The 22480-nt window shown below is 45.8% G+C and overlaps 1 protein-coding gene across 1 annotated transcript in view; it reads right to left on the reverse strand.

Annotated features, from left to right (window-relative positions):
• Window positions 1-360: 360 nt before the first annotated feature.
• LOC146209615 (4-vinylphenol methyltransferase 1-like) overlaps window positions 361-22480 on the reverse strand; it is a 53383-nt gene continuing 31263 nt past the window's right edge. Inside the window, exons 3-5 of the mRNA XM_084580683.1 lie at window positions 12288-12633; window positions 8814-8970; window positions 361-530 (exon numbers count right to left, since the gene is read on the reverse strand). Of these exons, the coding sequence (XP_084436809.1) occupies window positions 361-530; window positions 8814-8970; window positions 12288-12633 (673 nt within the window). The remainder of the gene's footprint in view (window positions 531-8813; window positions 8971-12287; window positions 12634-22480) is intronic.

Below are 22480 nucleotides of genomic sequence, written 5' to 3' on the forward strand. Positions count from 1 at the left end.
CCATGTAGTTTTAAATGCACGCTTCGTAACCAAAATTGATGCAACGAAGAATACTGCGAGCATTTTGTGGCCTACTCTTTGTTTATAATGTTCGGTATTGTAGGTAGCGACCCGGTCACCGGCAAATCACATTGCACTAAGTCTATACATTGGTTACTCAAGAACGTTGCGTCGCAGTCATCTGTGATTACATGTTGTTACAAAAATGTTTGCAGCTCATTATGATTGGAAAATGTTTATTCTACCACCAGACAGATGCCCCTGTTCTCCAGCAGATATAAGAGTCAATGCTCTAAATCAACGTTTTTGGCGTCACTGACGCAGTTTGTTGAGAGCAAAAAAAAGAAGGATGCACGCAGCCTAATCAAAAGGTTTCTGCGCGTGGACAACCACAACCTTCCGGTCCATGTCTTTTCCTTCTTGTGTGTCGGCCCAAATCTTCTCTGTGTACTCAGTCACAAACGTTCGGAGCTCTTCCTTCTCTTCATCATTGAGCAGGGGGTAAACGGGGTTGAAGGATAGAAGATTGCCTGAAAAGAATAGTAAAAATAGAAAAGTGGTTTCAATGCATCCAAGCTTCCATATTCCCTTCTAAATTCAGCTGTGCATGCCCACCTGTACCCTGGCCAGTACAGCCTAAACTGCCATAAATGCGGCGAAAGAGCCACTTACGACCACACGCTTTGGAACAGCGCAGATGATCCGCCACCGGACCATCCGCCGCAATATCTTCTCGCGGATAATATTTATATAGCTACCTCTTCCCGAGCGGTGGGGAGCCGTGCTTGTTGGCTCGGAACCGAAGTTTAATAACTGGTGAATGAGGTCACTACTAGGCATTGCCTAGAGACTGTGAAGCACGTCTCTCTTTCTACATGCTCTGAAAAGCAAAAAAAAAAGTGTTTTACAATCAAATACATACCACATTTTTCGTTTTCCGTTGAAGCTGTCTTAAAACCAAAAAACAGAGCTTTAATCTTTGAGCAGCTTTTTCCTGCACAATGTACAGGATGCTGACAGCTTGCAGTGGCCAGAGCGCAGAGGGTACAATGGGTGTCCGAGCACAGTTCTAAATATTAATCAAATGTTCCTCTATCACGCGCAATAACTTGTTAGAGGAAAAAAGTAGATGTGGTAGTACTCATTAGGCACGAATTTCATGCGAATGAAGAACTGCTTCGAATTTATTTCGGCACCCACGTACAATGATTCTTGAAGACGTCGGGTGCCATAGCATGTTGTAGAAACGTAAAAGTGAAATAAAATTTCTTTTACCTCTTTTATGGCATGAATAACGCTTTAATTTCTTGAAAATAGAATTGGATGCAATGACAAGTAGCGGGGAAAGTATTTCAAATATTTCGCATATAGAAGACGCTTCCTGCCGCCGTTGAATGAGATCGAGAATGCGAAGCTTATGATTGTCCGTTTTTTACCGCGTCTTCACTGGCACGACTCACAATACATTTTGAGTCTAACTGAAGTCTTTTGCTATTGACAAGTCTGCCACAGACAGCCATGAAGGGCAGATAGGCTAAGCTAGTGCCCGTTAGCACTTGTGATATATCTTCATTCTGGTGAAAATGATTAAACCAGGACAACACTCCGCCACTATCGTAGTCAGAATTATTTCTTTTACTAGGTTGGCGAGACGTCTTTTTCTTAAAATTGTTTAGTAAACCAATAATTACTCGTTACCATTTGCTCGCTTTCAACGATATTTAAGTTCAGAGAGAATGCAAATTCCTTTTTGCAAAATATACTAAATTCAACGTAGCTACCCTGCACCTATTGTGCAGTCAGTATTTAAGGTCTGAGGATGTCACTCTGCGTGCAAATATTTCTTCCTTAATGCTTATAAATGACCTTTAAGCCCTATTAAAATGAGCTTTACAAACTTCAACTATTTTTTTATTCCATATACGGGGATATATATCAATTTTTACAGTTTTGCGAGCATTAAAAACTGCTCAATAGCGTATTCGCTAAGTAGTGATTATTTCAGGGAACACTTTCAAAAATTCTTAATTACCTTAATGTCATTACAGATTGAACCGATCAATATAGTTTTTCTTTTGGCGTATATAATTATCGATTTTAATCAGCAACCTTATTTACAGTGGAAAGTAAATGTATTGATTCCTGTGTTGATCCTAGCTTATGTGACATTCTTTTAGCTCCTCTGGAGAACGAACAAGTCCAGTTGCTCTTAACAGGACCTGTTTTTTAAATTTTAGATATGTGGCATATTATCTTTCAAGATCCACTGGATCTTGAAAGCCACCTCAAGCTTATGTGTCTAGTATCAAAAATGCATTTTTAGCCTTATGGTTTGTAACCTAAGTTTCGCGCATGAGCTCCCATTTGAGAGACAACTGCAGTCTTCAGACTTACGATTAGTGTTCAGGGTGGACTATTTATGCTGGGATTACTTTCCCCAAACTGCCAAGGAGTTCTTTCCTTACACATTGTCGCATTATAAATTTGTAAAGCGCCCATCACGTCTTCATGCATAGAGTTCCCTCGGAAAGTCCTGTCCGCACCAAATCCACCCGAGCCTAGAAAATAAAACTGCCAGTCATTTGGATGCTGGATCTCTGCGTGGGTGTTGACTACCGGCGATAAAACCCTCCTCCAAAAGACAAAACGCTGCACCAGTGCGACGACTCCCTGATCACGAACCTCTGCGGTGAAACTTGAAGTTACGCCCTATGTACACGAAGTGTCAAGCGTTCTGAAGAAGGTGGCTAACAGGCACAGGACACGGCTGGTTTTCTCAGCCCACAACATGTTGAGAAAACTTATAAACCAAATTTGTGAAGCTGAGCGCCCAGGGTGCAGGTTAAAACCCTCAGCTTACTTTCTTCCGTTATGTGGAAGGAGGATATACGAGATACCCCTGATCTGCAGAAGTCGGGTGGTTGCTCCTGGCCTTACGCGGCTGGGACTGGTAGGTCCTCACCGTTTGATGTGGGGGCTAGCCTGCCACAGGTGGTTGTATTTGTTATAGGCCGTCATGCACCCGCCACTGCTTCGTCGGCGGACAACGGTCGTTGCGGCGCGCGTCTTTGCCTGTTTTTCTTTCTTCCCTTCCTATTTTCTTCTCTCCGCACGATGCAGCGGATGTGCCTCAGCTGCAGAGCCAGTAGCAAGTCCGTGCAGTTTTTATTGCGAAATCAATACTACTCTGAGTTTCGAGCCTTCAGCGTAGCGCGGCCGGTAGCGACGCCTTACCCACGTGACGCTGTGACGTCACACCCCACGTTACCCTAGGGTTAGAGCTGGGCTACCAACCCAAACGATTGGCAGGAGCTGCCAACTTGGGTCTCTCGTTTCACATGGGAAGGTTATGTCAGAATCAGCCTGCTAGGAACCTGGCACTCACGTTACCCCTATAGGATACTAAGGCACGCTCATACGGCTTGTGGGGCTTTATATAGAAAAAGAGAAGAACAAGAGCACTAGTTAACCCGCAGCTAATGCTTTCGCTCTATATTTGGTTCAGCAGCGTTGACCCTTGTAATTTTGTTGCCTTTCTTTCTATACCCCCACTAACAAAAGCCAGCGGAATGTCCTATATATTAGGGAAATGGGGAGCTGTATAATAAGCGCGTTGAGAAAGGAAGATGACAAATTATGGAAGGCAATAAATATATATATATATATATATATATATATATATATATATATATATATATATATATATATATATATATATATATGCCATTTTAGTCAGCCATGTCAACTCATGCAAGCTCGAGCCTTGACTAGAAAAGGCGAAGATTCTAGGCAGAATTGAGCAAAGAGTCCATGCTATTTTTGGATGCCTTTCATATAGCGCTAACGGCTGCCATATGTGTCAGCGGCATTATTATTTATTATACCTCAATGGTCCCTTGCTGGCACATTACATGAGATTTGGGCAAACATGACAAAAGTAAAGTGATTTATCAGGGAAGGCTTGAAAGATGGGCTTCTATTGAAGCCTTGAAGCATGACTGGTCACTGATGGTGACAATACGGTCAGGCCGGTGATTCTAATCATTGGAAGTGTAAAAACAAAAATTAGTTTTGGGGTGTGACAGTGCACATGCGCGGGAGGTACACAACGTTGGGGCGGGTAAGGCGGGAATAGCGGTAGGGTGGTCTGATTACATTGTTGACAGGAGGGAATGAGTGATACAATATATGGGAAAAAATGAGGCGGGAAATTTTACTACGAGATTACAGGGGGTAAGGCTAAGCTGAACTTTTAATGCTATAATACTGCTGCTGTAAGAATAATGTGATAAAAAAAAATTGGCGGCGTGGTTCTGAATGAATTCGATTATTGTTATTAGAGTCCCATGATGAGGGTCAAAAATAGCGCAAGCATATTCTAGTTTAGGACAAATTAGGGCCTTGTAGGCAAGTTTTTTAAGAAGTGAAGGTGAAAGTGCCAGATTGCGACGTAAATCGCTTAGCAACCGGTTAGCCTAGTTAGTGATGCTGTTAACATGACGTGTTCAGGTTAAATGATTATAGGTATTGAACCTAAGTATTTACACGAGTCAGAAAGGGCAACAGGGTTGTTGTTAATGTAATAAGTAAGAGCGACATAGTTACGGCGGTGGTGGAATGATAGCTGGAAAGTCTTACATTAAGCGTCATTAGCCAATAGTCACACCATGCTAGCACTTTGCTAATATTTTCTTGCCGGACTGAAGTATCTGCGTGATTAGTTATTGGTCGGTATATAACACAGTCATCAGCGAATAGGCGAATTTCAGACATTAGCAAGAGAAGAAGCCCATGGACAGATCCTTGGAATACTCCAGAGGGAACAGGAGACATCGGAGAAGAATGAAAGTTTGCGTACAAAATTTTGTGTCGATTAGCCAGGAATCCTCGAATCAATTCCACCACGGGTGGATAGAGAATAATATAAGAACATTTACGTATTAGGAGCTTACTGGGAACCCTATCAAATGCCTTTTCAAAATTCAATAACAAGGCGTCTGCAGGAATGTTCTGGTAAATGGAAGAATGCAGGTCATGAAGGAAAAGAACAAGCTGAGTATCACATGAGCACCCTTTGCGAAAACCAGGTGATTAGGATGGAAGAAACTATGAGAAAAAGGTAGCCACGCTTGAATCAATAAGATATTTCTTGATTTTGGAGCAGACGCAAGTGGTGGAAATGGGTCGATAATTATTTTGAGATCATCTGTTGCCTTTCAAAATACGGCAATTATTTTGCCAATCCGCCAGTCTTCTGAGACATAACCAGTGGTTAGTGATTGCTGAAACATGAGAGACAAGATTAAACTGCAAATGTGTTTAGTGTTCTTTATTACCTTAGCTTTGATGCCATCAGCCCCAACAGAAAATGTATTCTTTAACGAGTCAGTAATTTTAGTGATACCGCTAGGATTGAAGATTATTTCCGCCATCTGAGGATAATTGTAAGGAGGTGCATCAGGAGGATATTATAGGTTCATGGGTGAATATAGAACAAAACACGTTGTTTAATGCATTAGCGACTTGAGAGTTTGGAATAGGAGATCCGTCGAGGTCCCGAAGAGATATGATATTAGACTCGTTGGGACAAATACATTTCCAAGAGCTTTTGGGATAATTTTGTGGCAGGAAAGGTAAGGTAGAGGAGTGAAAGTTTCGCTTGTCCTTTAATGCAACTGAATCGTAGTTGTTAGCAGCAGAGTAACATTTGTCCCACGCGAGTTGAGTGTTATTGACTCTAGCACTGCGGAAGAGACTTTTTATTATTTAGACACTTTAGGTTAGTGTCTAACCAGGGGGACTGCACTCGTTCGGTTACTGTAATAGTTGCATTGTATAGCCTAATTAGTCTTTGCATCACAGATTTAAAGAGGAGCCAGTTAGATTCGGTTGAGCGAGACTGATAGTGTGAAGCGAAGCTTTCGTAAAAGTTGGATAATTCGTTAGTTATGCTGGAGTAATCATCGTAAAGTGTAAGTTTCTTTTTGACTTTTTTTTTACTTTCGAGCAGATTACAGGTGAATGAAGTGAAGATTACTGCGTGATCATTTAGGCCCTTTGCAGGTGTGTAACTGCGAGAAAGCTTTCAGGGTGAGACGTTAATATATAATCAAGAATGCTAGAAGAGTGATCAGTGGTGCGCGTTGGCTAAGTAACAAGTTGTGTTAATCCAAAGGTGAGCCACGTGTTGGCGAATCGGGAAGAAAAGTTATTTTCGATAATGTGGAAGCAATGTCAGTCCAGACGATGGAGGCACGATTGAATTCACCGAAACGTAGGACTGGATTATTTAGGTATGTCTTTACAAGGTTGTTCAAAGCGTCATGAAAGTGAGATACAAATGATGCTTCAGTATTCGGTGGGCGATAACAGACGCCAGTGAGGGTGCGCGGCTGCGATTTGTTACAGGATAACCAAATCATTTCTAATGGGGTGATAAGTTCACTAGTGTACAGTGCAGACGATGATTCGGGGCAATTAATACACCACCCCCGCGTAAGTTATTGTTCGTGTCTTTACGAAGGATGTTGAAGTTTCTTAACTCTGGAAGGATCTCGAAATCGACAAAGGTTGAATGGAGTAATGTATCAGTTAAATGGGTGATATTGCATGAGCTCGAAGAAACAAGATTACACAGTCTTCCTTTGGAACAACGCTGCGCATATTAGAGCAGAACTGATAGAGGACTTATCGATGAAGTAAGTTTTGCTGGAGGCAGTAATAATTGCCAGAATGTGCGGTCAATGACTGTGCCAGAATGGGCATCAAATACATGTTTTCTTGCCAGAGACCAGTTTGTCAAAGCGGAGTATGAATTTAAGATCATGAGCCTTTCCAAATTCAATTAAATGCTTGCGAGCTGCTCTAACATACGGTGAAAAGTCAACAGCAATAGCATAGCCGGTATCTTTAGGCTTCCTGACCAGAGATAGGATCTGGTCTTGGTCGTTAAAGTAGGTGAGTCTGGCAATAATGGGACGCGTCTTATTTACCGCAAAGGTACCCAGTCTGTGTGCATGGTCTATATCTCGCGGCTGTATGTCTATACCTAAGTTTTCTTACAAAGCATGGCTATTAGGTTTGCAGATTCACTCCACGATTCATTATGGGCACGGCGTAACCCACAGAAGATAAAATTGTTGCGACGCAGCCTGTTTTCTCTGTCGTCAACACTGACAGTCAGAGCTGACACTTGCAAGACGCAATCTTGTGTGGTGAATTGGATTCCTTTAATTTGAGACTTTATTTCACCCAAAGGAGCACAGTCCTGTTCAATCTTGTTTGCGTTTAGCTCAACGAAACGTTTTTCGTGGTCGGTCAGACTGGACAAAATAGATTTCAGTTGGCCAAGAATCTCCGACTGTCCGCTTTGCAATTGCTTCTGAGCGTTAACCAGTTCATCACACTCGATAGCAGGGCCAGGATTACTTTCAATGTCACCGTCCAATAGCAGTAACTCGCGCAAAATACAAACACACTCACAAGCAAAGTATCAAGTGCGTCGTGGGCTCCGCAGCACGAGAAGGGCGCGATAACAAGATCGTTTCGCGTAAAGGCAATGGTAATTTGCTACTTTCATGGCGAAAAGATGAGCGCCGTTAGTAGGTCCCATCGCGTGCATGCTGGCAAGCCCACTGAAACGCCGCTGATTTTGTAGTGGCCTTATATCCCATGATCGCAATGCAGATAAAGCACGAGCGGTGCTAGATCTCGGAGCAGTCCATACACACGCACATACAGCGGATGATGACACGACTGTGTTGAAACAATATGCGCGACTGTGAGATTGCCCCAATAAATCGCAAAATCGCTCAAATATCACTCGAAGTTCGTATTAAGGAGCGTCGTATTCGTCCTCAGAAGTTTGTTTCGATAAAAGAAAAAACTCATTTTCTGAAGCCTTGCAACGCAATGAAATCAGGCGCTTTTTCCTGCACAGAATCATAACTGAGCGCTCGATCGGCGCAGCAGACTTAGCGCAGGTGCAACATACCCTGCTTGCTTTTTTTGTGACAAAAGAAACAATCGGAATCCCCTATTCTACACTGTCGTGTGATGCACTTTGTATCATAAAAATAACGATCGCGCGAAGCAGAAAAATACTGTCCTTTTCTTTGCATTAAGCAGTGGCTCAAGCCTGTTCTCGATGCGGAAATGCAGTGTGAGTTATGCCTTGTAATCCCTACTGCACATCATCAGGGGGCGTGTCGCTTGCAGTGAGTTTCCTAGGTATTATAGACACTCGGTTTACGTTTTGCTTTCAATAAGGTGCAACATTTTCTTCTGCTGCAAGCCTTCAGAAAATTAATTTTTCTTGGTTTCAAAGGCTGCAATAGTTTATTTTCTGTCCATGACTTGGAGCTCTGCGTTTGCCGTGTCCAAGCTGAGTTTTAAATAAAAGTATAATAGTGAGTTCTTATAGCTGTACATAAATAAGATTTTTTTTAAATACATTATGCCAGTCGCTTCGCTTAGTATTTTCCTAGAGATATACTTTTCACCTTTCAAGCTTTGTATTTCACGGAATTGTCGAAACCGTTCGCCGAAAACAGCCGATGCTAGAAGGTCCCCGTTCGAGACACTGGAAGCTGTGAGGTTGCCTGTTTGATATTGATACAATCATTTTATCGAGTAACTCAGCGGACTGAAGAAGTATGTACAAAGGCATCTGGAACATTTCTCTTACCTATTTTATTTCGACAACAGTTAGCATTCTGTAACTAATAAGGGTTGCAGTATTCTGGAAGCAAGAATGTTTTTCCTCACTGCTTATAACGACCGATTGTGAAGTTATCCACATGCAGGATACTCACGTATCAATTCATCTTTGGTGCGCTTCGTAGGAGGGTAAGCGAAAAGCTCGCAGGCCAGTGGAATGAGGTCTGCCATCTCTACGAGGTCCCTTGCGTATTTCCTCAAAACTCGCACGTCTCTGGCACCAGTTATTGCAGGCAAAAAATTTTCGATAGCCTGCGCAGAAAAGAAGGTAGAGAGAGAGCAGAAACTTTAATTTTGTCTGAAAAATATGAACATGAGAACGGACGAAGCAACCACGAGTAAAAAAAAAAAAAAAAGTCCCAGAAGTCAACTAAACGTGCTACCGAAAGTTATTAGTTTTTGGTGGCAGATTAACGGATGACATTTTGTGTTAAAATAACACTCAGCAAAAACCAAAATCGTCCATTTGGAACGTAATTACGTCTGGCGCCAGGCGCTAGAAGCTTGTCCTAAACATTTTTAGTGTTCTTTCCGCCTGGTATCATCTTAGCCACCTAAATCCCCGCTTGCTATGCGGTTCTGCATGGTGCACTAATATTGTGCAACTTCTATCTTGAAGATAACTCTTGTTCTAGCATTAAATATGATATTTAAAAATAATTTTTCTCATTTGTTTTCTGTGCAGATTGATGAAGGGCCAACCCAGCGGCAAAGTCATATGTCAAGTGAGTTACTATCACATGTCGCTACACACTGCAAAAACTTTTCTAAAATGTCGTCTTCAAACTCTGTTTATTAAGAGTGCCCTTTTGTTTGAATAAAAGAAAACAAATAACTGCTACCATGAAACCTTACTCGTACCTGATTTTGCATCTTAAGTTATGGTGCCAGTGCGATATGGTAAAACGTTTCATATGATAGTACCCACAACTGGATACATGTTGCCAGTGTGGAACAAACGGACAACAGTGGAGCGTAAAGAGGGGACACTCAGTTTATGTATTAGACATGTTAGAATATATGAATTCTGTTTGGCTACGTGGAAATCACATGGAAACAATAAGAAAGATTTCAAAAATTATGTGGGGAAATATGAAAAACATGGATTTTCAAATATTTATTCATATCATACGGACTCAACATTCCCATTCTTTCCTGCCAAACTTACACGGTAACATTAAAAATTGAGGATAAATTGAACTTGAGGTTGGAATGTCATATTGGTCACCTAACAAAATCTCGAAACATTTCTACGTGGCCAAGGGGCGGGAACAGCGCGTAGCACATCACAGATCTTGAGAAATGTGGTGTCTTCAGCGACAGAACCACAGTTTTGTGATTTGTAATGTTTTGTTTATTCTATTCGTTTTTGACTGAAAGCCTCCGCAACTTTGGTTACTTAGTGCTGTAACAGGCATATTGTATTGAGTAACGCTGCTGTATGTTGATGTAAAAAACTTCGCAGTGGCCTAACTTGGCTATGCCTCGATGTATGTAGGAAGAGGTACGTTTCCCTGACTGAACTTGTTGTGGTCATTGTACGTTTATCAATGACAGACATTATGCATGCAAATTTGTATCAATTTCCTTGACCAGGCCAGAGTGGAATTGTTGGCAATGAATTAGCGGACGATGCTGCTCGATTGGCTCATGATACAACCAGCATTGTTGAGATGCCATTCACAAGAGCCGACGCAGCAAGTTACCTTCCACTGATCGGCCGAAACGTGACTAGACGATCATGGTCTACGCCTGGAAGCTGGACATGCAGCTCGCGCCAATTTGACCAATTACTTCAACTGCAGACACCCTTCGACCTCTGGACATGTGACAGACTCATTTGCTTTTTTTCCCTTTGTTCCCCACCCAACGTTAAGGGTAGCCTACTGGGCGTCGCCTAGTTATCCTTTTTTTCCTTTCTATTCTCTCTCTCTTGCTAGAGAAATAGGAAGGCGTTCTCTCTCTGTTCGAGCACCGTAATAAGCTCATTCTCTCTTTTTTTGAGAAGCCATTTGCAAGTCAACAACCTCAGGATCGCAAGAGTTAATCTTCTCTTGTCTATTGCTTCGTTTAGCAGCGGCTGGACTCTGCTGCTCTGCATCCATGCTAAGTATTGTTATACAGCCGCCTATTTCATCGCCTTTAATACGCAATGCTGTGCATGCGACGCGCGGTTCAGGAGATAGAACGGCGTGGGGGAGGCGGCGATGAAGCGCGCGCCACACCTATGGGATCTCTCTGGATACCCCGATAATGACGCACAACTGACCTCTCCCGCTCACCTGAAATGCTCGACTGGTAGCCCGATGTAGCCCTCGCTACGAAACTGAACCTCGATATCGGCTCATTCTAAGAAATTCAGAAATTTTCTAAATGTGATGATTCAATTTTTTTCTTTATGTCTGATACATGTCAGCAAAAATAGCGCACAGACAGGACAAGGAACAAGCAAGAGCACACACGAGCGTTAACTTCCAACAGTTTATTGCGGACCCCAGGGCAGTGTTACCAACAAGCCCAAAGTACAACCTTAATAGTATGATGCGTAGTTGCCAGGAAGAGAGAATGCTGCTCCAATTAGTCATCAGTGCGGCAACGCGGCATATGTTTAGAGGAATTTTCGATTTTAGCTTCGTAAGCATCATTTGAGTAAGCAAATCATTTAGAGCAAGCACATTTATAATGCCGCACCGAGTTTGATTGCGATGCGTAGTAACATAGACATGTTTGTTGAGAAATGTGAACTGATGCTTTAGTTTTGACATTATGAACCGGCAATTTGTGGTTGATGTGTTTTAACTACAGAAATAAAACTGCTCGTCCCAAAGGGCCACGACATGGGAACTAAAGTTTTCAGCTCGTACGTTCGGAAAGCCATCGCCGTCATCGTAACAAATAAATTGCTTTACAGGGAAAGAAATGCGCAGCATCTGTCACGCTCGATCACTGATGACCTGCCCCGCGCTTTAAGGGAAAGGAAGAAGATCGGAGCGAAAGCGGAAAGAGATAAAGGGGTGCCATCGTGACGATCTGCGGAGCGATTTCGACCACCTGTGGATCCTTAACGTGCAATGAAATTGCATAGCACACACACACACCTCTCCGTTTCGTCTCTATTGATTCGCAGCCGCTGGCAGTCGAGTTCGAACTCGGGTGCTCCGAACAGTAATCGGGCATCTGAACCTTTGCGACACTGCTGTGGGAGACATTGTAATCCAAATGAGAAAAAAAAAAATTTTCATATGGCATCGCGCGTATTTTCTACGCTAGGTCACACAGAAACTCCCAAACCAAGCAAGCGTCACAGAATCCTTTTCGTTAACATGTTGTTTCCTGCAAGTCCATGAACTCTAGCGCGGTCATAATAAATATTATGATAATTATTAATTATTATGACTTCACCAGTGTTCATGAAATTCCGGGAAACAACACGTTGCATTTTTAAATGAGTGTTTGCAAGCCCTACTGACTGATTAAAAGCAATCAATTTCTGTCGAGCACGGAAATAGATTGGAGCTTTATTCATTGCCTGTATAAGCGGTCGTGAATCACAGCACATCGCAACTTACCTCCCTGTACTTTGCCCAATGCGGATGTCCCAGCATAACCTCGAACAAGTCATAGAAGTAAGAAGTCGTTAGCAGAACGGTGAAAAACTCTCCCCCAGGTGCTATGAGTTTTCTGAAGTTCTGCATGGCCTGCCGTTGGTCTCTCACCCACTGCAGCATGAAGAATGAGTAGACCCTCTGGAACTGGCCCTGTTCCCGCACGAACTTATCGACGTCCCCCATGATGTCGAGTGGCAGATACTCGATCTTCTGGTGCGGGTACTTCTTGGCGGCGAACTTGAGCATGTTGTCGGAACAGTCGGCTGCCACGAGCCGCCGACATGGAGGGAGACGAGGCAGTAAATGCCTGCAACAAGAATGGCATGCAGGGAATATATTCGCATCTCGGCTTTTTACTCGGGTCCAGCAATGAACGAAGCTGTTTCGGTATAATTGCAAGACAGTTGAGAAACCTCACCTTTTCCACAGCAATGAACGCAGGGAATATCCTCCGTAACATATCAGTAATGACTTTAGGCGCTGGAATACCGGAATCATTATTTGCTGCTCTCCTTAGCGTCTTGAAAGAGGGCTTTTGTCCTGAACGTATTCTATCAGAAACTTTATCGTGACCAACAGAAAGCACTCAGCCAAATCTAGGCTGTCGACTTCCAAGAAAAAAATTACCGACGATTCCGTTACTTCCTAATGCGAAATTTGAGCGCAGCAAATAAGCTGTTTCACCTTTTCGATAGATTAAGGCAAAGAAATCGAGCAACACATGTATGCGCTATCAAAAATTTTTTTTTTATTTTTCACACGTATTCCTTTAACAAAGACTCCACTAACAGTTCTTGACAGTCATGAAGGAAGCTTTGTGGTCGGAGAAATAGACTGATATATGTTCGACTTGGTACACCAAAGCTTGATTCTCAAAGATGAGATCTATACAAGTGCCTCGCGAGGTTGTCACAGCCGTGGGACGCGTTACGAGCGAGAGGAACGGGATACGAAGAGGCGTCCGTGTGCTGTGCGATGTCAGCGCACGTTAAAGATCCCCAGGTGGTCGAAATTACTCCGTAGCCCTCCACTACGACTCCTCTTTCTCTCTTTCCACTTTCACTCTCGCCTTCCTCCCTTCCCTTACGGCTTGGTTGCGGTGTCCACAGAAAACAAGTGAGACAGTTACCGCGCCTTTCCCTTCCTACAAAAATAAATCAGTTTTTCTACGCGGTCATGCCCCGCCGGGGTGGTACAGCGGTAAGACGCCCGACTACTGTCCGGAATACCCGGGTTCGAACCTGACCTCGGCGGCTGCGTTTCGATGGAGGCGAAACGAAGAGGCGTCCGTGTGCTGTGCGATGTCAGCGCACGTTAAAGATCCCCAAGTGGTCGAAATTACTCCGTAGCCCTCCACTATGGCTCCTCTTTCTCTCTTTACACTTTAACTCCCACCTTCCTCCCTTCCCTTACGACGCGGTTCAGGTGTCCATAAACTCGTGTGACAGATACTGCGCCTTTCCCTTCCTGTGAACCAATTATTATTATTATCTACGCGGTCACGTTGTCTTGACTCGCTAGCGGCGGCAGCGGCATCAGACAGTCGCTGCTAGCGCTTCCTCCGGCGATCCCTCTCCCCCCCAAACCCCCTTCCTTTCCTTGTGTTCTCCGGCTGCTCCGCGCTTCCTGCGAGGCTTCGGTTGCCAAGCGCCGGCTCGAACTGGGGGGATGAAAGTGGGGAGGCGCTGGTTACGAGGCCGACGCCGACGCGAAACCCAGGAACGAGCGCCAAAGAGCTGCGCTCTAAAATTCAATTTTTCTCCCGTTATTAGCAAACACAACAGAACGTCCTGCGAAAACTGTAGCCTACCCAAGGGACGACAAGGCGCGGAACGAGAAGAAATTGACGTGTAACCTGAAGCCAACTTTGGGATACTTCCTGACCACGCACTCAAAGAAAGGAGTACTTGCAAATCCAAAGCCCCTTTTATCAGGCCGATGTCGGTACTGTCAGCACCAGCACGCAGTAGCGCAGATTCTTCGATTGCTCGCTACCTAGTCGCATTGAAAGGTCAAGCTTGTTTGTTTTAGGAAAGCAAATGAATCCATTGTGAGAGATGCAATGTGCCACTTTTGTTTAAGATTTTTCTACCAATCTAGATCAATGACTTGATGTTAAGATGGTCCAGTAAAACATATTCAGATGGGAGTTGATGCTTTATAACTATACCAAACGTTACACGGCGCTGAATAAAAATGAGCGCACAGAATTCTAGCTTGTGAATCATAGCGGGAATAATTCCAGCTGCGGCCTCTGCCTGTGAGTAGCAGCGAGACGTAAGTTGCAAGACGCAAAAGTAAAATTGCAAGTGGTCGATATTATTCTTGTGTCTTCCACTATGGTATCCGCCCTGACCGATAACGCATTGGTACATTAAACCTCGTATACCACAGTCTGCCGTACCATAATGAGATTTCCTTTGCGTGAGTAGAAGCTGCCTTTTTTTTTTGCTGTTGATAAGCAAGCGCATTCAAATTGTACGTTCCAGTGACATCTCTCCATCATATCATCTTTAAAGAATGCAAATTAATAAATTTTGTAGAACCGAGAATGAACATGTAAGGGAACGTACCTACAACGAATGTAGTTCCTAGCGTGCATCATGTTTAGGCTCGCAAATGAATATTATGAGCTTAAGCGGCATTAATTTATAAAATTTGGATAAGAGGATGCGGCAGGTGCAGTATCTGCAACACTTGTTTCTGCCGACGCCTGATCCGCGCCATAAGGGAAGGGCTGCGGAGATATTTCGACCACGTGAGCAGCTTTAACGTGCCCAGACATCCCACAACACAGAGGCACCTTTCCGTTTCGTCTCCATCGAAACGCAGGTTTTAGGTGGTGAAGAGTGGCTGATCCTGGCCCTGATAGGGCTGGGGCAGGTAGGTCTCTGCCGCTTGCGGCGGGGGCTAGCCTGCACTGAATTTGTATCTGTTGTAGGCTGGCGTTTCACCCGTCACCGCTTCGGTGGTGGTAGATGATGGCTGTTGTTGCGGCCCGCGTCTTTATTTCCCTCTTCTTTTTTATTTCTCGTCTATTGTGTCTTCTGTCCGCACGAGGCTGTCGAGGTGGCTCAGCTACAGAGCCAGTAGCAGGCCCGTAGATTTCTTTTCTTTCTTCCTACAGCCACAACAACAGTAACATCGAATTGCAGCCGCCGGTGGTCCGTATCGAAACCGGGTACCTCGGCACAGTAGTCGGGCATCATAACCACTACACCACCTTGGCTGGCCGGCATTAATCTTATTTCCTGTTTGTTTAATGCCCGTCAATGCACAGGAAAAATAGATATGTAAAAGGTGCACAACGAACACATCAATCTGAAAGACCGTCTGCTCACAGGGATATGTTCAAAACCCCATAAATAGTAGAAAGGTGAGCGCGGCTTACGAACAGGTAATCAGCACTAGATTCCACCTCCTCTGAGTCCCACCGGGGGGGCACAGTGGTTACGACGCTCTATTACTGTTCCCAAGGACGCGGGATCGAATCCCGACCTTGTCGGCAGCTTTTCGATGGAAGCGAAAAACAAGGCGTCCGTGTGCTGTACGATGTCAGCGCACGTTAAAGGGCCACTGTCTAGGGAAGGACCTTTCAAGCGAAAGAGCCTAGTGTTTCGATCAGGTACCGGAGATAAGTCTGTGCAAAATGCTACAGTGACACGCGCACCGCTAAGCAACGAAAATACAAATCAAAGCTCTCTCATGCTCTCCTTCGGGAAGCTAGCTTTTCCGTTCCCGGCGCTGGCCCCTTGGTTGGTTGTACAACTTTTATTTCCATCGGAAACGGGGAGTCGTGCGCCCGCGGATTAGAGGCTGGCAGGTAGCCCTTGGCTTCTTGCGGCCTCTTCCGCCAGATGGACGGTGCGGTGCTGGATCGCAGGGTCCGCGCTTCGCAGCAGGGTATCCCAGGCTTCTCTACTTGTAATATTTTGCCCTATCCCTGGAGATTGTGGGCACTCCCAAATTATGTGGTCGAGGGTCCCTCTCGCCCCACAGTGTTTGCAGAGATCATTGTCCCTAAAGTCTGGTAGCGCGTGAAACGCCCAGACCGGGTTCATGAACGTATTAGTTTGTAGCCGCCTCCACGCGACAGCTTCTCTATTATTTAGTCTAACATCTGGCGGGGGTACCAGTCTACGTCCCAATTTATAATGGTCGATGATTTCCCCATAATTTTGCAGACGCTCGTCGTATGCCCAGTGTTCGGGGGGCTCGACGGCTACCCGGAAGTAGAGAGCACGGGCTAGCTCGTGAGCGGCCTCGTTACCAGGGACGGCAGCGTGAGCGGGTGTCCAAATTAACTGAATTTTCCTATTTATTGTTCTTTGGGTGAGGATTTTGGCCGCCTCCGGCGATATCCTCCCCTTCCCAAAATTTTGAATGGCAGTTTTGCTGTCGCTAATTATGAACTTGGCTTCTGTTCCTACGCAAGCTAGCGCTATCGCAACTTCCTCCGCAGTCTCTATGTTGCGGCCTCTGATGGCTGCCGCGGATACCGGTGCCCCTCGGCCATCGACTACCGAAGCTACCGCCGCACCTGTTCTGCCACTTGCCGCATCAACATAGACTACTTCCTTTGTTCCCATGTTCTTGAACCGTCGCTCTAGAGCTTCAGCTCGTTTGGCCCTTCTTTCGACATTAAATTCTGGATGCATATTCCTAGGGAAGGGGGGGACTACCAAGGCATTCCTGATTTCACTATTAATTGTGACTTTTTTTTGAACTCCCCTGTCTGGGTTGAGGCCTACTTTTGCAAGGATTACCCTGCCCGTCTCGGTCATGCTTAGTCTCTCTAATTGGGAGACTCGCACTGCCTCCGCCAATTCTGCCCACGTGTTATGCACCCCGAGTTCAAGCAGTCGTTCGCTCGAGGTACCCATGGGCAGTCCTAGCGCCTTCTTAACGCATCTTCGAATCAGGCAGTCTAACTTCTCTTTTTCGCCGGCCTTGATGTCCAGGTAGGGCGTGGCGTAACTGATTCTGCTTATTACATATGCCTGGATTAGTTTTAGCAAATTTCTCTCCTTGAGGCCTCTTCCTTTAGTGGCGACCCTCCTCAAGAGCCCGAGGGTTTGCATCGCGTAACTTTCTAATTTTTTCAGGACCTCTCCGTTGTGACCGTGGGATTGAATGACCATCCCCAAAATCCTGATCTGATCTACTTTTGGCACCGGTTTGCCCTCCACCTGAATATGAAACTCCCCGCTATTCTTGCAGCGGAGGTACTTTGGGTTATAAACGAACAACTCAGATTTATGCGGGGAGCACGAAAGTCCCCTTTTAGCCGCGTAATCGACAATGATGTCGGTCGCTGCTTGCAGGCGTTCCTCCGTACTCGCATCGCTCCCATGGTTAATCCAGAGGTTAATATCGTCCGCATACATGCTACAATTTAGCCTCTTGATTTGGTTAAGTTTACCCGGGAGGCCTCTCATTGCCACGTTGAATAGAAAAGGCGATAGCACTGAGCCCTGCGGTGTGCCTTTGCTTCCTAACTCTATCGTAGGAGATTCTAAATTTTGAAATATCATGCAGGCTTTTCTGCCCGACAAGAAGTCTTTTATGTAGTTGTACGTTCTCTCCCCTACTCCGAGCACTTCGAGCCCTTCGAGAATAGCCTCGTGCCTTACATTGTCGAAGGCCTTGGTGAGGTCTAGGCCCAGGATCACTTTGGCGTCTCTCGATCGCGAGTCTATGATATCATGCTTTAGTCGGAGCATTACGTCCTGCGTGCACAAGTGTGGTCGGAAACCAACCATTTCATGCGGCCACAGGTTGTTTTGCTCCATGAAGCACGTTAATCTCGTCTGTATTACGTGCTCCAGCAACTTCCCTACGCATGAGGTTAGGGAAATCGGTCTCAAATTTTCCAATTGCGGGGGTTTTCCCGGTTTGGGTATTAGTATTATGTTTGCCGTTTTCCACTGATCTGGCAACTGGCTCGTTTCCCAAACTTTTCCAATGAATTCCGTTAGTAGACTAATAGAGTCATCGTCTAGATTCCTTAGCATTTTATTGGTGATCCCATCGGGGCCCGGGGCTGATTTAGTTTTTAGTCTTACAATTTCCGCCCTTACCTCTGCCTCCGTGATGGGGGCGTCAAGCGCCTCATTGGGCGTGCCACCGTAGCTCGGGAGTGGGGAACGCTGGTTGTCTGCAACGTACGTTTTTACTAACTTATTCATAAACGCCGCATCGTCACCTTCAAAGGCGTGCCTTACTTTTGCCAATCTTATTCCCGATTGAGTTTTTGAATTTGTTGGGTCCAGCAGATGCCGGAGCATGCCCCACGTTTTGGAGAGATTCATGCCTCCCTCTATTTCGTCGCATCTGCTGAGCCAGTTTTGTTCGCACAATTTGATCGCGTAGCTTTCAATTTCCTTGTTATGCCTCGCGATTCGTCTTCTAAGATTCTTGTTCCACTTTTGTTTCTTCAGCCTGCGTTCCATGCTTTGTTTAGCGTCCCACATGTGGAGCAGTCGGCTATCTGCTATACCAGGAGCGTCCTCTCCTACCAGCGTCTTTGTCGCCTCACCAACGTGGCGTTTGAGTGCCTCCGTCCATTCCTCAATGTTCTCAATTCGTTCTAATGGCGCGGTTGCCCTGATTTCTCTAAATTGATCCCATTCTGTAACGGCCGGTTGGCACGCCCTGTGCGTCTTGACGCCCTCTTTGAGGACCGAAACGATAATGAAATGGTCACTGCCAAAATTTTGCTCAGAATTTTGCCAGTCTAAACCCTGTAAGTTTTTTGAAAATGTCAGGTCTGGGGATGTGTCCACACATACGCTGTTACCCGTCCTCGTTGGATGATCGGGATCCGTATGGAGGGTGAGACCTAGCTCGTGCGTGTCCTCCCATAGCTGCCTACCTTTGGTGTCCTGTAAAGCATAGCCCCATTCTTGATGTCTGGCGTTAAAGTCACCAACAATCAGCAAGGGATTATTCCCGGCCGCCTTGATGGCTTTGCGCATAAGGGCCCTAAATCTAATTTTCTTTTGCTTGGGTGAGCTATAAAGGTTAAGAAGGAATAGACTGGGATCCTTCTTTCGTCCCGTTAATATCTCGAGAAATACGTTCTCGATATCTCTCGAATTCAAATCGTGTTCTATCACCGCTACATTGCGCTTGACAAAGGTCGCCACCGTCGATTTCACGCCTCTATCACTGTTGAACACCTGGTATCCCATTAGTTTGGCTCCCTTCCCTGTTTCCTGAAGGGCGATTGCGAGGGGGGTCTCAGTTATGAGTGGAAGGTATTGCTGCAGTAGCGCTCTCTTGCGCTGGAAGCCGCGACAGTTCCACTGCCAAATTTGGTTTTCATTTACGCGCCTGGCCATTTTGCAGCTGGGTTAGCGTTTGCTCGACATTCTGCTGCCACGTGTTGACGGCTACGAGTTCAGTTCGAACTCTTTGCACTTCCCCTGCAAGTGCCTGTACCTGGCTCTGAATTTGGTTCATGAATTGGGTCATTTGGCTCATGAATGAATTCAATTTTTCGTCAAGCCTATTTTCGAGGGCTTGAAACGGGTCGGTTTCATTAATTTTGCGCTTCACCGGGGGCGGGCGAGACGCCTCAGTCGCCATTTGCTCGTCCCCTTTCGCCGGTGGCGCCGCTTGTGGCGGGGCGACTGGCTGAGCAGGTGGCAGCTGCTTCGCGGGAGTGGGAGGCCCTTGCTTTTCCGCATGCTGTTTCGAATTTTGATTTTGCGTTAGCTTTTTAATCACCCCCTTAAGCTCCTCAATTTCTTTTTTAAGAATTTCGACTTCCTCGCCTTTCTTATCTTTCCTAGGTTTAGCCTGGGAGGCCCCGCTGTTGAAGCTTACATTTTTCTGGTCTCCGCTGGCGTTCCGCTTGGTCCATGGGTTGGCCGCGTCCCTCGAACTCGACCGTCTCCTGGACCCAGACCTGGAGCGTCCCATGGACCGAGAACTGGAACGCCCTCGCTGCTGCGGTGGCGTCTCGTTAGCGGTGGATTCCAAACTTGGGAAGGAGTCTTCTCTAACGCGGAAGTCTCCTCCTCCTTCTTGCTTGACTTTCGGTCGCCCTCTGTTGTCGTCGTGCGCTGGCTTATCCTTGACTTTTCGCTCCCATTGCTTCTTCTTCACCTCGTACGGAGTCCGGAACATTTCCTTACATTTTCGGTCACCAAGCAGGTGGCCCTTGCCGCATAGCTGGCATTTTGTCTCGCATTGGTGACCTTGCGGTGGCCTCTCCATTCCGCAGCTTCTGCACTTGAGGTTGCTCGGGTCCGGACAGACGTCCTCCCTGTGACCGAGTCTTCCGAAGGCATTGCAAACCTCATATTTTTTGCGGTAAAGTTGACACCGCTGCGCCATCGGAGTCAGGCGAACCCATCGTGGTACTTCTCTCTCTTCAAAGATAATTAGTACAGTTCTGGAATTTTTGCCGAGTCTCCGCACACCCAAAACTGGCGGGTTGCCGTGGATTCTCAGCCTCTCCATGATGATCTCGTCAGTATAAGTAAGTGGCACGTCATGTACCACGCCCTTGCCGCAATCTTCCGGCGTCGCCACGTAGGCAGTCAATTCAATCTTCTCCCCCTCGAACACGAGGTGGGTTAGGCTCGCGTAGCGTCTCTTCCTTTCGGCGCTTGTAGTTGCCACGAGGATCGAGTGCTGCTTAAGGCGAGGCCGGAGAGGACGTCATTTCGACGAATATTAAGCTGGCCCCTCGAGCCGCAGCAATGACGTATTCTCGGGAACGACGTCCATTGGTCCGTCTTGTTGTGCGAGGGTGAAGAATGGGTGCCTACCGCTCGCTGCGCGCTTTTCCCTCGCCACGGCCAGACTGAATCCAGCAGCGCGCGCTCCCTCGCCCGTTTTTTTTTTTCTTTTTTTTTCTTTTTTTTTGCGGACGCGGAGTGCCACGCCCCACCTCCCACCAAACGCGTAGGAGGAAGGGGAATTTGTCTTGCGGAGGCTAGACAACCGGGCAGGAGAGTAAAAAACCTTTGCGAGGGAACGGAATGAGAGAAGCACGACAGAATCGGGTGATTGCGGTGGCTGTAACTGCGTTATTAGTTACTCTTTTCAAAAACATTTCGCGGCCTTGCGTTCCGGGGGCGAAGTCTTACAATCACCGGGGAAGAAAATATTTTCGACTGGAAGGTGGACAGTGGGCATTTAAAGAACCCCAGGTGGTCGACATTTCCGGAGTCCTCCACTACGGCGTTGTTGTTGTGGTTGTGACTGTAGGAAGAAGGAAAAGAAAATGCACGGGCCTGCTACTGGCTCTGCAGCTGAGCCACCTCCGCTGCCTCGTGCAAACAGAAAAGAAAATAGAGAAGAAAAAAAAGGAAGAGGGAGAGAAAGAGCGCGCCGCAATAACAGCCGTCGTCCACCACTGAAGCAGCGGCGGGCGCAATGACGCCCTACAATAGATAAAAATTCGGTGACAGGCTTCTCTCATAACCCGAGTTGCTTTGGGACGTAAACCACACAAACCAACCAAGCCAACCATCCTCTGAGTAACGTCCTTTACTACAAAAGAAGTAAGATAAACGGGCTTCCAAAATATGTGTAATATAAAGGAACTTTCGTCGTCAAATCTCATGAAAATTGAGCCTACTTTATAAGATGAAACCACCATGCAATACCATAGACCAACATCGATCTGTGACCTAAGCACGATACGGTGGCGCTTCTGTCGCCAGGCTGGTCCGACTGGGCATGAAAAGTAGCCTTAGCGTTCTTAGGAATACAAAGAACCAAAAGTTTTAAAGCAGGTTTCTAATTTCACGAAACACCTGTGAGGTTTTATTTGGTACAGAGCAACGATGAACATCCTAAAACACATTGTGAAAGTATAAATTCTCATTACCGCGGCTAAGTATTTTAACAACACCGTGAAATGTATAGGGGTGAGAGATGGGAAGGCGACCCATAGAATTGCATGTAAACACAACTTACCGCACACTTTTCTCGTTTCGCAGAAGTGGTGGCAGCTTGTTAAACGTTGGACAGCGTTTTGAAAAAGTGTCTGACAAAGTATGCTGCACCATTGCGGAGGCAATCTACATTTGAAACTCCTAGTTGTCTAGTGTCTGAGTTAGAAATACATTGGAGTAGCGCGGAAAAAAATATATATGTAAAGAACGGTTCACAAAGAAGCTCACGAATATACATGT

This window comes from Amblyomma maculatum, chromosome 1 (genome assembly GCF_055883805.1).
Source record: "Amblyomma maculatum isolate TAMU_Amacu chromosome 1, ASM5588380v1, whole genome shotgun sequence".
NCBI classification, from domain to species: domain Eukaryota; kingdom Metazoa; phylum Arthropoda; class Arachnida; order Ixodida; family Ixodidae; genus Amblyomma; species Amblyomma maculatum.